Source organism: Grampus griseus (assembly GCF_964374135.1).
Source record: "Grampus griseus genome assembly, chromosome: 1".
NCBI lineage: Eukaryota > Metazoa > Chordata > Mammalia > Artiodactyla > Delphinidae > Grampus > Grampus griseus.
Window position 1 is genome coordinate 20,377,558 of NC_139017.1, and position 15,675 is coordinate 20,393,232.

At 38.1% G+C, this 15,675-nt stretch overlaps 1 protein-coding gene across 2 annotated transcripts in view; it reads right to left on the minus strand.

Annotated features, from left to right (window-relative positions):
* TAF1A (TATA-box binding protein associated factor, RNA polymerase I subunit A) overlaps nucleotides 1–6,585 on the minus strand; it is a 34,258-nt gene extending 27,673 nt beyond the window's left edge. Inside the window, exons 1-3 of one of the 2 annotated variants that reach the window (XM_082672078.1) lie at nucleotides 6,492–6,585; nucleotides 4,956–5,088; nucleotides 886–1,055 (exon numbers count right to left, since the gene is read on the minus strand). In XM_082672078.1, coding sequence (XP_082528204.1) covers nucleotides 886–1,055; nucleotides 4,956–5,076 — 291 coding nt within the window. In that variant the 5' untranslated portion in view covers nucleotides 5,077–5,088; nucleotides 6,492–6,585. The remainder of the gene's footprint in view (nucleotides 1–885; nucleotides 1,056–4,955; nucleotides 5,089–6,491) is intronic. The other variant, XM_082672079.1, reaches the window with a different exon arrangement.
* Nucleotides 6,586–15,675: the final 9,090 nt, after the last annotated feature.

A 15,675-nucleotide genomic window follows, 5' to 3' on the forward strand; every position in this document is an offset into this window, starting at 1 on the left:
AGTTGGATACAGAAATCTGGACTTGAAGAGAGATGTCAGGACCCCAGATACACAATTGGGGATCGCCAGCATGCAGACTGAATGTAAGGCTATGAAACTGAATGAGATCATCAAGAGTGAGTTCAGATAACGATAACAACTAAGGGTTAGAGTTCGTGGGTAGTCCCATGTCAGAAAGCAAAGGAGAAGAGGAGCAATCAGAAAAGGAGACTGAGGAATGGCCAGTGAGGTAGGAGAAAAAACTGAGAGTACTGCATCCTGGAAGCCAGACAAAGAAGCTATGTCACACAGGAGGGAATGATCTACTATGTTTAATATTGCTGACAGATCAAGTTAGATGAGCACTGAGAATCTGCCACTGGATTCAGCAACATGGAGATCACTGTTGACCTTGACAAAGCAACTTGGTAAAAATGGTGATGGCTGGTGGGTAGTCTAACTGGAAAGGGTTTGGAATGGACGGGTACACACAACTCTCTCAAGGAGTTTTGCTGAAAGGCAGAATGGAGAAATGGGGCACAGCCTGTGGAAGAAGTAGGGGTCAAGAGATGATGCTAAATGGGAGAAATAACAACATGTTTGCTTGAAGATGGGGAACGTCCTACAGAAAGGGGAAAATAAGGACACAGGGAAAGAATTATTTAAATGAATGAGTATTGGGGAATCTGAAAATTCAGATTTAAAACTATTTTTGTCTCCTTTAAAATGATAATAGGAAAAAGAAGTGTGCAAAAAAACGTCCTCATACAAACTCTCTACCCAAAACCACTTTTAGTAGCTTTTAGTAAAATCAATCAATAGCAAAAGCTATTCTGGGTGAAGTTCAAAAGGCAGAAAACTCCCAGGATTCTGTCCTATCTTCCAGCGGACTCAGACCTTACTTACCTCCGGTGCAATCTGTCTCTTGTTGCTATCTGAATCTTCCAAGATCTGAAAGTAACTGTGCATGTATTCTGCAGCTCGCTGCCACTGGTGCTTCAGCAGAGCTTCTTGGATAAGACTTAAACAAGCACTTGTTGTCTGAGCAAAATCCTTCTCCTGTTTTCCTCCAGTCGCTATCAGGGTTAAAGAGGAGAGTCTTGACCCACAGTGACCACAAATCAACAATTCAAGAAACATTTCTGATAAGCATAGTTTTAACAAGCAGAGCAGTAGGTATTACTTAACCCAACCCATCCCCAATTCCAAAGCTGGTTCCATTTGAAACAAACTCTTCCACCCATTTTAACTAGTTTTAGCAAATGAAAAAAATGTCTAATTAGAAGATGTCTAATTTGACATTCTTGGGCTACCGAGATCACCAGATCCTTCAAATCTGATTCAACTGTCCTTTCATCCTTGCACTGAACAATCTGGGAAGAATCTCTTAAAGAGGACCCCAAAAGCACAGTCCCAAGTATTTAGAATGGGTAAAAATCATCAGGGTCATCCTAGGAAAGTATGGTCTTTTTTACCTACCTATGTTCTGAAAACACCAAGAGGTGCACTTTTATTTTTTAAGGACTGAGTTCCCAGTAACTCAATGGTGTAAATGCAAATGAGATTATAATAACTGTAGACATTGGCATTTATATCTCTAAAGTACTGACAATCCTCTTGTTAAGAATATTTGTGCTTAGTTACAACCCCGGTTATGAGTAACAGGTGGCATATTGCCACCTCTTCTCTTCCCACGCTACTAAAGACGCGTACAGGCCAGCAGTCTTCCATTTGGGGTACCCTCACCCCTGGGAGTACACAGAGACTAATAAGTACCATGCAGAGATAGTTTTACAGCAATCAACTTGCAGATCTTCAACTTTCTCACGTACTCTTTCCTAAAGTTGATCTCCTAGGAAACTGTGCCTATACACAAGGCTTCATGATCAAAATCATATTTTACCTTAAGGTGAAAATACAGGTGTTGAGTGTTGAGAAAGTGAACGACTCTAACACATCCATTTGCAAGTCAGGTGATTTTTAATTCTTTGCTTATCAAAACTGTAGGAGAACCTAATAATTTTTTATTTTAGATCACTATGTAATTTTTTCATAAATAATTCAGAAGGAATCCAAAGACCTGATACATTGCTATAATTAAACTCCATTCATTGCCAGCTAGTTACTTATGTGACTAAACTTTCTCAGAATTTCCACCAATTAAAACAAAATACAGTAGAATTGAAGCTAAATCTTTTCTCATTCTAGGAATACGTAATATTCATCCACAGATATAAGAACTGGAAAAAAGTGATAACCTTACCCATTTTATTGAGATAAATAAGCAATAAAAATTTACCTTTAATACTTAAAATTTAACAAAACTTGTAACACTACTTATGTTATTTTGATTCGGTGGGTACAAAAATCAATTACAATGATTTCTCAATCCAGAAGAGATTTTAATACTTAAAACCTTACAGGATATTAGCAAAAATTAATTAAATGTAGATACATACTTTATGGCAAGAATAAAAGTATAAAAGAAAAAGGAACAATATAAAATTTCCATCTATTAAAAGCTTTTTCATAAATACTAAATGGATGATAAAGGTATCACATCCCTATATTATTTAGATTCCACCAAATTATTTTTTTAAGTCACATGATAATTTCATTTAAAAGTGCCAATATATGCCAAAAATTATGCCTTTTGCAACTCTCAAACTTATGATACAAGTTTTAGATGGCACCTTAAAACTGTGCAAGATAGTACCTAATTCTTCAGGGGAAAAAAAAGTAGAATACTATATCTCTCTTTTTTTTTTCCCTTAAATATTTATTTATTTATTTATTTGGCTGTACCGGGTCTTAGTAGTGGCATGCGGCATCTTCATTGCAGCACGCGGGATCTTCAGTTGCTGTGTGCCAGATCTTTTAGTTGCCGCATGCAGGATCTAATTCCCTGACCAGGGATCAAACCAGGGGCCCCTGCATTGGGAGCACAGAGTCTTAACGGCTGGACCACCAGGGAAGTCCCAAAGACTATTTCTCTTGACCAGTGCTTTTCAAACTTTTTAAATGTACATACAAATCACCTGGGGATCCTGATGTAGTCTTAGTATCCCCAGGGAGCTTATTAGAAATGCAGAATACTATGTCCCACCCACCTCTCTGAATCAGAAGCTGCATTTAACAGGATCTACACCCAAACTCCCAGTATCAGCAGCAACACCAGGCAGCTAGGCCAAGAAAGTGACAAAATACCTCTTCCCTAAAACCTCGGTTATTCACCTAAAGGAAAACTGATCTCAGGCCAGACTCCCTTCTACCTCTCAAGTTTTCACAGCTCAAACTGGAAATCAACTTTAGACTAGGATACATAAATCCTTGGAAAATTCCCCTCCTGTCTTCCAACTGAGCCTAATTACCTCAGGAGTAGCTCTCATTTCACCCTTTGTGAGCAAAAGATAATCTTATTTGTTGCTGATACACTTTAAGAATAACTGTCAAGGAAAATAAATTTGATGGAATGAGGTACAATAAAGAACCAGTGCCACCAACCTAATTTCTAATTTCCTTGAAATAACCTGGAAACTTGTCAGCCTGTCAACGAATATTTTTTGAGCACTACCACAGCCAAGCACTATTCTAAGTGCTCACCATACAGCTTTATTCCAGATTGGTGCCCACCTTCAAAGTTTTTATTCTAGGGGACACACCCTTCAAAACGCCAAAAGAAATTTAAGAGAATAAAATATAAATAATTGTTAGGCAATTGTGTTTTCCTGTTATGGTTAATTACCACTACAATGTCAACATTACCTGCAACTATATTCTCATTGCAGACAGGAAGTATTTGGGGTTTAACAGGCTATCTGTAATATATAAAACATGTCTAAGCATGTAAATTCTGGTCTTAAACCTACTTGTTTGTGGACTGACTCAAGCTCTCTATACAACACTGGTGACAGACACATGCCCAGGTATGCCTTAAAACTAGCAGAAACTTTAGATTACTAGTTCCCTACAAGGGGTGTGGTAGCATCCCCTCTGAAGTACCATTCATTCAAACCTGGCTCAAACCATGTACATTAATTCAGCAAAAATAAAATGAGGAAAGAGGAAGTAAACTATTATTTTTCAACACTCACTATGCATGAGGCTCTATGCTAGGCACTTTACATCTATTATCCCTTTTTTCAATATATGTATCTCAATGTAGGCTTTGAGATCAGATAGGCCTGGATTTGACTCCTGATACCGGCATTAAGAATTTTAACTTCTTCTGAAGTTCAGTTCCCTCATCTCTAAAATGCCTAGCACATAGATTTACTGAGGATTAATTTACTGAGATAATTAAATGAGACGGTATTTAGATTAAAAAATAAAGAAATAAGCGCTAAACTCTAGGAGCCAGGGAATCTCAGTCAAGGGGAAAGAAAGCCAGGCTAAGAAAGATATGTTTGTGGGCAATTAGAAAAGTGCTGGTTCAAATGTATTCCCAGGACTACGCGACCCAACATGCCAACATACAGACAACTGCTTCTTTTATATATTCTGATAAGGAATTTATTCCATAGAAAAACTTGTTTATTTCTACATTAGATGAAAATAGAAGAAAATATTCCTTTCTTGAAATCTATTATAGATCAATTCTATTAGGGCTTATTTCAATGCAATTCAACAGAAACTTCTGGTATGTACTCCTCAGTGGTAGAGATCATATCTTCTTCAACTATGTATTCCCAATATTTAACCAATGCCAGGGATATAATAAATGCTCAGTAAGTATTACTGGGGGGAAAAAAGTGTATCTATCGTAATACAGACTGTTATTAATTCAAAGGAAAAGAATTCTAAAAGAAAAAAAGAATCTATTTTTATTATTTCTTTTTTATTAACAGCCTAAAAAAAATCCTCATACATTCTTATTTTGAAAGTTGAACCAGCTTGGTTATCCATTTTTGTATCTATATTGAATCTTATCATCTCCTTGCATTAGAGCTGAAATGGTTATATGTTATTTTACTTACCTATGGTTTCTATATGCTTTTGGAGCCAAGGAAAGCACATCCCTGTACCAGAGGGCGCACGCGGTTCCCCCTGTTCATCCTCTGTTGTGGGCCTTATCAATTCTTCACTGAAATCACTCATACCTATTCCAGACTGAGAATATCAGTTACTTTTTGTACATCTTAATCCACAGGCTTCTCAGTTATACAGAAAGACAGCCATCTTTTATCTAATAAATATCAATGATCAACAAAATTAATTGTATCTGGTAGTTCCTTTAAAGTAAGAAATGAATTTAATTATGTCAGCAGCAGCCAAAATCAATGACCCATTTAAAAAAAAGACAACTGCAACTACTACTATATTTCAAGAAGATACAAAGATAGATAAGATACTAACCTTTTAAGTTAAAAAAAGTCATCTAGGGGAAGAAACATCAAAATAATGTATAATAAAACAATATGACAAATAATAACAGTAGTAGTTAACATTTATTGGGCCCCTTCTGTACACCAGGGCTACAAAATATCTAATTTAATCCTTACACAAATCCGGAGGTAAGTGGTATTACTTTCTTCCATTTTCATGCTGAAAAAAACTGAAGGGCTCAGTGAAACTATGTAACCTGGCTCAGTGTCACAAAAAGGTGAGGACAATATTCTGGTAACTAGAACATCAAACACACTTGGCATGTACAGAGTTTGGGGTGTGCGTGGAGGAGGGGGGCGGAAGGCAGATGGTGGGAAAAGAATCTGCAAAAACAGCCTTGTGCCAAGCTGAGTTTGGAGTTAACCGTCCAGATGCTCAGGACCCCTCTCCCTCCTTCCACATATCCAATTGATTATTAGGTCCTGCTGGTACTACCTGCTAGTACTTCTCCTATCTTCTCTCTGCTCCGCAACTCTACACCACTCCCCTGGCTCGGGACACCTTCAAACTGTGTCTGGATTACTACATTAGCTTTCTAACTATTTACCCTGCCTCAAATTTGGCTTCTCCACATCACAACCCGAATAAACCTTTCAAAATCAAATTCTGGGGCTTCCCTGGTGGCGGAGTGGTTGAGAGTCCGCCTGCCGATGCAGGGGACACGGGTTCGTGCCCCGGTCCGGGAAGATCCCCCACATGCCGCGGAGCCGCTAGGCCCGTGAGTCATGGCCGCTGAGCCTGCGCGTCCGGAGCCTGTGCTCCGCAACGGGAGAGGCCACAACAGTGAGAGGCCTGCGTACCGCAAAAAAACAAACAAAAAAACAATCAAATTCTGTGGTTACGAGCACAGAATTTTAAATAACACTTGAGTTTGAACCCGACTCACACGTATTTTAAGGAGTCATTCCAGAAGAAGCTCTCCCTTCCCAAATTCTCAAAGCCTAAATTGGTGTCTTGCAGTTGTCACGGTAACCAAAGCTGCCCCACCCCTCCAGGCTCGCCCTCAGAACTCAAGGTTTCAGAGGATCAGGAGAAAATATGAGGAGAACACAGGTGAATCCTACTACAGCCATTCCCGTTCCACTGTGAACGCAGGCAATGAGGTGGAAGACAACCGCGGGACTTACCTGACTAAAGCCAGAGTTCTTCTGCGACACCAAACTCAGTCTCCAGACTCCGGACGAGCGAGGGCAAACTCTCACGGAGTTAGCGACTTGAGAGCGAAAGTGCAACACCTGACCCCGGCGTTCCGGCGGCGCGCAGGCGCAGCCCCGCCCCTAACTCCCGATTGGGCGCTGGAGGCGCCTCGACCCGGAAGTGGCCCGGAAGTGGCTGTGTACAGCCTCCTTCCCATTGGATTGGACCTAGGTGTACGTCTTAATCTGTCTGAGCAGAAAGAAGTGGGAGACTTTAATTGCAAACGAAGATTAATGCAACGTGAGGTCGGCTGGATGAGGGTAACAGTCCAAATAGCAGAATGTCACTTTGTCCGAGTAGTTCCCTGTACGACGACCTTTCAGTTACTGCTTGGCTTGTTGGCGCGAGCAGCGAGCCTCGGAGGCGCGGCTCGTGGCCCTAACAAGATAAATCTCTGCATAGCCTGTTAATTGCTTCCTTGAAATCTTTTTTCTTTTTCATTAAAGGTTTAGCTTTGAATTAAAATGACCCTGACTGCTTCCCCAAAATTTGGACGAAAATATCTTTTCCTTCTCAGCGGCAGTGGTTCTGTGCACTGGTCTGGAGTCACTTTTCATGAGGAACGTTGACGAACTTATGAAATAAGGGTTGAACGTAAGATGGTTAAATGTGAAATGAGGGGAAATTGAGGGGTTCTAGGGAAGATGATCCTGGAAAAGCAGAGACTCGTTGGAACACAATATTTCCAAAATTTGGGGGTTCATCTGTGAAGGAAGAGTCAGACTTTTTTCGTAGCATCAGAGAACGGAACTAGGACTAAGTAGTGAAAGTTAAAGAGAAGCAGCTTTAAAGTCATTACAAGAGTTTTGTTCATAACTAAGGCTGCACAAATAATGGCATGGGCTCCCACAGGAATCTTTTGAGTTTCCCCTGCCCTGAAAGTGAAGCATTTGAGCAGAATCACAATATTGTACAGGTGATTAAAGGGTCTAGTGAGAGTTTGTACAGGGATTCCTTAAAATGCTGAAATACTTGATTATATGTTCTCTTCATAAATACTGTGCAGTAGCTATGGGCTTGTGAGAAAAATTCTCCTGCTGCTTTTTGTGTCATAAATCCTTGGTCTCACTCAAGCCCCTGCTCTAACTCCACAGGCAAGGCTGATAAATGACAGTTGTGGTCCAAGAGGACACACAGAAAATAATATAGCCATACTTTTCTAGTATAAAGGTTAGGTCTGGCTACATTTCTTCCCTTGCTATGAAGTATAATTTCACCAAAGCCAAACTAGAATGGATTTTATCTGGCTAGAAATTCATGCTCCCACAAAAATGGGGAAGATTTTTCCGATTTACCTTAACATTATCAGACAACTGTAGACAACAGTAGACAAAAGACAGAAAATTAAGAACTAACATTGATATCTTTCTGTGCTCTACCTACCTCTTTCATTTTCCATGGTACAATTCTGGTAGAAAATGTGTTGGAGAGAAGAGAGTAAAAAGAAAATGACTATACTACCAATAGCATAAACAAGATTTAAAAAAAAGAAATGGCATGACAAAAATGCAAACATAAAACAAAGCAAAGCATACCAAAGACTTCTAGATTCCAATCTAAGGGAAAACATGTTCTAAGGAACAAAAAGATGTTCTTACAATTGCGTTGTGCCAAAGAGCAACTTAACATGATGAATTACATTTTTTTAAAACTGCAAACGCTTATTTAGACAATATTATTCCCACAAACCTTTCAGTTATTCCCATGAAGCTTTATTAGATTCCCTGCAATCTAATAGTTTCAGACACCAATTAGAAAGATTAGATTCACCTGAAAATTCTCTAGAAAAGATACTTCTTAAACCTCATTAAAATGAACTTCACCAGGTTTTCTCACCTCTGACATGAGACAGTGTCAAGATTTCCAGTCCTAAATGCTCCTCTATAAGGAAGAGACGTTGGCCCAAGACAACTAACAGCTCCTTGATCTCATTCCATAAAATTCATTCTAGCCATAAAAGAAAAATCATTTGTGTAGGTTTTTTGCTGACCTTTAGCTTACAATCTGCAGCAGGGGTCAACAAACTCTCTCTCTAAAGAGACAGTAAATATTTTAGACTCTGGGTGATACAGTCTCTCTATCACCACTACTATTTAACTCCTGTTGCCGCACAGAAGCAGTCATAGATAAATGTAAATGAATGAGAATGTCTGTGTTCTAATAGAACTTTATTTACAAAAACACGTGGCAGGCTGGATTTGGCCTATTGGCCATAGTTTGCCAACAGTTGCTCTAGAGTACCAAGTAATGTTTATGCTCACAACAGATTCGATTAGTATACATACACACATACATAAAATTTTAAAGATACATGATCATATTAGTGATGATTGTTGTATCCGAAAGATATCTATACTAAAAATAATTACTGGTATCATCATACATCTCAATCATTATGGTAGTCACTGACTATATTGCTTCTCCTGGGTGCTTTAGCATACAACTGGTAGCTGTTAATGCCGAGGAGTAACTCCATTCTATTGTGGGGAAACCTGGTTATAAGGGGTAAATGAGATCAGCCATCATGAAGATGATGTATATTTACTTAATTACAATATTTTTTTTACCGCCCCACCTCGCGGCTTGTGGGATCTTAGTTCCCCCACCAGGGATCAATCCCAGGCCACGGCAAGGAAATAGCCAAGTCCTAACCACTAGACCACCAGGGAATTCCCACATAATGACAATTATTATCCAAATAACTCTACATACTGCATCTCAACCTATATTCTCCTAAGTTTTAATTGAGAAGCATGTTCTTTTGTTAAGAATGAAGGGGAAAAAAAATCCTCTACAGTCATCCCAAATAATTCAAAATATATCCTGCAACTGGTAGGAATGTTCCACCCAAAATGACAATAGAGCTCTAGTGAGAAACGTTCGCCTAAACAAGTAACATGTTCTGCAACTGTTTTCCTACAGTTCAACCTAAGGGGATAAGGGCTCTTGTGCAAATTGTTTTATTACACATTCAAATGTCATTCTTGGTTTGTTTATGTTTGCCAAGAATAGTAAATGTGTTTAAGGTAATTATGAAAAATAAATGATAACAAAATAACAAAAGTCTGATTGCAAACAAAAAAATTGGGAGGTTTTGAGATAATCACCATCATTCTTTCTCTTTCCACAGAAGTTCCAAGAGAGGTTGGCCAAAAATATTTTAAATTCTAAAACACAATTTTAAGCTTTGCTTTTCTTTAAAATGTATACAAAATAATGTGCAAATATGTATAATATATGGTTTGGATCTGGTGTTAATATTTAATCCCTACTTTCTAGAGCTGTGCTGCCTTTAAATGTACCTAAATTGAGATGTACTGTAAGTGTAAAATACACACCAGATTTCAAAGATATCATATGAAATAAAGAATGTAACATGCCTCATTAATAATTATTATATTTATTACAAGTTGAGATGATATTTTGGATATATTGGATTAAATAAAATTTATTAAAATTAATTTCATCTGTTTTGATTTTAATGTGACTTCTAGAAAATTTAAATGACATATGTAGCTGGAATTATATTGCTATTGGACAGCATTGTTCTAGAGAATCAGTGAGAACTAAGGGAAATATCAAGTTATATTTAGATTCTCTGTTTAATCATTCTAGTTTGATGTCATTGATTCATCCTCTTACGTATTCCATACCGTTTCAAATCCCATGTAGAATTAAATTGGAATGAGCTTTTGTACTTGCAGAGAATTCTTACTCTTTCCATGTGCAATTGCTTAGGATCCACTCTTGAGTGCAGTCTTCATAATGGTATTTACGTTCCGGTTCCTAATTTATACTGCTTGTATCAATCAAAATGCTGAACCTTCAGGAGGTTTGCTGTGTATGATCTGTAACATCTGCTGTGATTATATGTTACATCAAGGGCATATTTTCTCCCTCTCAGATCTCAATGTCTCCTTCCAGAAGGCACGTTTGACCTCACAAGCACACTTTGGGGGTTCTGTTACCCTCCATGCTACCTTTTAGTAAGAAGGGAACAGTTTCCATGGTAGAGGTACTATCAAAAAATGTCTCCTCTGTGACAAAGTCATTGATTTGCAGAGAGTCTTGTACCATCAACCATTCCTATTGGCTGTAAGAGCCTGAAGTTCTGCTGTTTAATTATTTAAACAACATAAATGGGCAACATTTTAATATATTATCCCATTGCTTCTATATATGTATTTATTTATTTATGGCTGTGTTGGGTCTGTTGCTAAGCGTGGGCTTTCTCTAGTTACTGTGAGCAGGGGCTACTCTTCCTTGTGGTGCGCGGGCTTCTCATTGTGGTGGCTTCTCTTGTTGCGGAGCACGGGCTCTAGGCACGCGGGCTCAGTAGTTGTGGCTCATGGGCTGTAGAGTGCAGGGTCAGTAGTTGTGGCGTTCCACGGCATGTGGGATCTTCCCAAACCAGGGATCAAACCCACATCCCCTGCATTGGCAGGTGGATTCTTAACCACTGCGCCAGGAGGGAAGTCCCTCCCATAGCTTCTTATAGAAACGTTATGAAGTTTTACCATGAGCCCCAATGTTATAGACAAGGAATCTGAGACTCAGAAAAGTTAGCAAGTTGCCTAAGGTCACACAATTAGACTTCTGATACCTAGTTTAATGCTTTTGACTACATTCTCTGCCTATGCTATTGTCCTAGTGAGGAAGTAATTCCTATTTGAAAACCATAAATAGGTAAAGCCAGTTTAAACTGTGGAAATTGTGTTGTCCAGGCCCTACCCTGGAATTTGTTCTGTATTTATTCAAATCACCAAATATTTGACTTCTGTGAAAATAGTGCCAAGGTAAATTAGGCAGAACCAGAAACAAGAACTTCTATATAAGCCTATGTGTTACTGGCAATTTCAGATGTTTGAGTTTCTTTCTTCATTCAGTAGAAATGGGAATAATATTTGTCAGGACTAGACAAATAGTACATGGTGATAGGAGACCTTGCCTCGTATATGACGCGCTCCCAGGAGAACATACCCTTTGACATGACTTTGACGTGGCTTTTTAATTGTAGGGAAAGGATTTAACTCTACTGGCCATGCCCAACACAAATCTTCATTCTCCTTGGCTTTTAGAACAGGATACTTGCTTAAATTCCACTTCAGTTATATGATCCCTTTACTTAAAGTCTGATAGCTTTCTGTTTTTTATCCTAAGTCTAAATTATTATGCTTGATTAATAATCTTTCAAAATCCGACCTACCCTAGCCACCCAAATTTATCTCCCACTACTTTTTAACAGGATCATTTCACTCTAGTAAGATTAGGTCTCATTACTGTGGTCTTTTCTCTTATGTTTCTTTATGTCCATCCCTAGTCTCCCTGCTCTATCAGTAAGCAACCACTGTCATAGGTTAGTTAGAATTTTATATAGATGCAGTTTTACAGTGTGTATTATTTTGGGGGTCTGTGTTATTTCACTCAGAATTTCTTTGTTGTTGCTAGTATCAATAGTTCCTTGTTATTGCTGAGCAATATGCCAAAATTTAACATCTATTTAGCTGTTGATGGACAGCTGTTTTTTGTTTGTTTGTTTTTGTTTTTTGTGTTTTTTTACTATTACCAATGAAGCCACCATGAACATTTGCGAACAAGTCTTGGTGTGGACATATACTTTTATTTCTCTTGAGTGAATACCCAGGAGTGGAAAGACTGCATTCATATGATAAGGTGTAATTTTTAAAGAAATTGTCAAACTGTTTTCCAAAGTGGTTGAATCATTTTAAATTATAACCAGCGGCGTTATGAGAGATCCAATTATCCTCATCCTTGGCAACATCTGTTATCAGTCTTTTAAATCAGACATCAGTCTTTTAAATTTTAGCCATTCTAACGGATATGCAATAATATCTCATTATGGTTTTGATTTGCACTTCCCTAATGACTAATGGTATTCAATATCTTTTCTTACATTAATACATACCTGCCACATTTGTGTCTTCTTTAGTGAAGTGTCTGTTCAAATTTTTGACCCACTTGTTTCAAATTGTTTTTTTGTCCTCTTATTAATAAGTTGTAATAGTTATTTATATATTCTAGATACAATTCCTCTGTTGAATGTATGTTTTGCAAATATTTTCTCCCAGTCTGTGGTTTACCTTTCCATTTTCATAACAGTGAATAGAAGTGAGAGCAAACTTTTTTAAAATTTATTTATTTTATTTTTGGTTGCATTGGGTCTTCGTTGCTGTATGTGGGATTTCTCTAGTTGCGGAGAGCGGGGGCTACTCTTCATTGCGGTGCACAGGCTTCTCATTGCGGTGGCTTCTCTTGTTGAGGCGCACGGGCTCCAGAGCGCAAGCTCAGTAGTTGTAGCACATGGGCTTAGTTGATCCGCGGCATTTGGGATCTTCCTGGACCAGGGCTCAAACCTGTGTCCCCTGCATTGGCAGGCGGATTCTTAACCACTGCACCACCAGGGAAGCCCCAAAGCAAACGTTTTTATTTTTATAAAGCCCATATTACTAGTTTATTTATTTTAGAGTTTCTGGTTTTTGTGTGTATTTTTGAAATCTTGGCAAACCTGAGATTACAAACATTTTCTCCTATGTTCTCTTCAATAAGTTGTTCCTACATTTAGGTCAATGACCTATTTCCAGTGAGTTTTTGTATATGGTGTGTAGTAAGGGTTAAGGTTGATTTTTTTTTTTTTTAACCTATGGCTATTCAGTTGTTTCAGCACCATTTATTATAAAGATTAACATTTTTCCATTGAACTGCCTTGGCATGTTTGTTGAAAATCAGTTGCCTATATATGTGTAGGTTTATTTCTAGACTGTCTGTTCTGTTCTGTGGACCTATTGTGTGTCTGCTTACACCAATATCACACTATTATAATTAATGTAACTATAATAAGTCTTTTTCTTTGCTTCAAAGTAGTAATATATTTTTAATACCACCTCATTAAAGAGCTAGCCCACTTCTTCCCAAAATCAGCAGAACATTTTTTCAACTTTAGAGTACATTAAGGCCAGAGACTTATTTTCTTTTTTTTTTTAAACATCTTTATTGGAGTAGAATTGCTTTACAATCGTGTGTTAGTTTCTGCTTTATAGCAAAGTGAATCAGTTATACATATACATATGTTCCCATATCTCTTCCCTTTTGCGTCTCCCTCCAACCCACCCTCCCTATCCCACCCCTCTAGGTGGTCACAAACCACCGAGCTGATCTCCCTGTGCTATGCGACTGCTTCCCACTAGCTATCTGTTTTACATTTGGTAGTGTATATATGTCCATGCCATGCTCTCACTTTGTCACAGCTTACCCTTCCCCCTCCCCATATCTTCAAGTCCATTCTTTAGTAGGTCTGTGTCTTTATTCCTGTCTTACCCCTAGGTTCTTCATGACCTTTTTTTTTTTTCTTAGATTCCATATATATGTGTTAGTATACAGTATTTGTTTTTCTCTTTCTGACTTACTTCACTCTGTATGGCAGACTCTAGGTCCATCCACCTCACTACAAATATCTCAATTTCGTTTCTTTTTATGGCTGAGTAATATTCCATTGTATATATGTGCCACATCTTCTTTATCCATTCATCCAATGATGGACACTTAGGTTGCTTCCATGTCCTGGCTATTGTAAATAGTGCTGCAATGAACATTGTGGTACATGACTCTTTTTGAATTATGGTTTTCTCAGGGTATATGCCCAGTAGTGGGATTGCTGGGTTGTATGGTAGTTCTATTTTTAGTTTTTTAAGGAACCTCCATACTGTTCTCCATAGTGGCTGTATCAATTTACATTCCCACCAACAGTGCAAGAGGGTTCCCTTTTCTCTACACCCTCTCCAGCATTTATTGTTTCTAGATTTTTTGATGATGGCCATTCTGACCGGTGTGAGATGATATCTCATTGTACTTTTGATTTGCATTTCTCTAATGATTAATGATGTTGAGCATTCTTTCATGTGTTTGTTGGCAATCTGTATATCTTCTTTGGAGAAATGTCTGTTTAGGTCTTCTGCCCATTTTTGGATTGGGTTGTTTTTTTTTTGTTATTGAGCTGCATGAGCTGCTTGTAAATCTTGGAGATTAATCCTTTGTCAGTTGCTTCATTTGCAAATATTTTCTCCCATTCTGAGGGTTGTCTTTTGGTCTTGTTTATGGTTTCCTTTGCTGTGCAAAAGCTTTTAAGTGTCATTAGGTCGCATTTGTTTATTTTTGTTTTTATTTCCCTTTCTCTAGGAGGTGGGTCAAAAAGGATCTTGCTGTGATTTATGTCATAGAGTGTTCTGCCTATATTTTCCTCTAAGCGTTTGATAGTGTCTGGCCTTACATTTAGGTCTTTAATCCATTTTGAGTTTATTTTTGTGTATGGTGTTAGGGACTGTTCTAATTTCATACTTTTACATGTACCGGTCCAGTTTTCCCAGCACCACTTATTGAAGAAGCTGTCTTTTCTCCACTGTATATTCTTGCCTCCTTTATCAAAGATAAGGTGACCATATGTGCGTGGGTTTATCTCTGGGCTTTCTATCCTGTTCCATTGATCTATATTTCTGTTTTTGTGCCAGTACCATACTGTCTTGATTACTGTAGCTTTGTAGTATAGTCCGAAGTCAGGGAGCCTGATTCCTCCAGCTCCATTTTTCGTTCTCAACATTATTTTGGCTATTCGGGGTCTTTTGTGTTTCCATACAAATTGTGAAATTTTTTGTTCGCTAGTTCTGTGAAAAATGCCAATGGTAGTTTGATAGGGATTGCATTGAATCTGTAGATTGCTTTGGGTAGTAGAGTCATTTTCACAATGTTGATTCTTGCAATCCAAGAACATGGTGTACCTCTCCATGTATTTGTATCATCTTTAATTTCTTTCATCAATGTCTTATAATTTTCAGCATACAGGTCTTTTGTCTCCTTAGGTAGGTTTATTCCTAGATATTTTATTCTTTTTGTTGCAATGGTAAATGGCAGTGTTTTCTTAATTTCACTTTCAGATTTTTCATCATTAGTGTATAGGAATGCCAGAGATTTCTGTGCATTAATTTTGTATCCTGCTACTTTACCAAATTCATTGATTAGCTCTAGTAGTTTTCTGGTAGCATCTTTAGGATTCTCTATGTATAGTATCATGTCATCTGCAAACAGTGACTGCATTACTTCTTT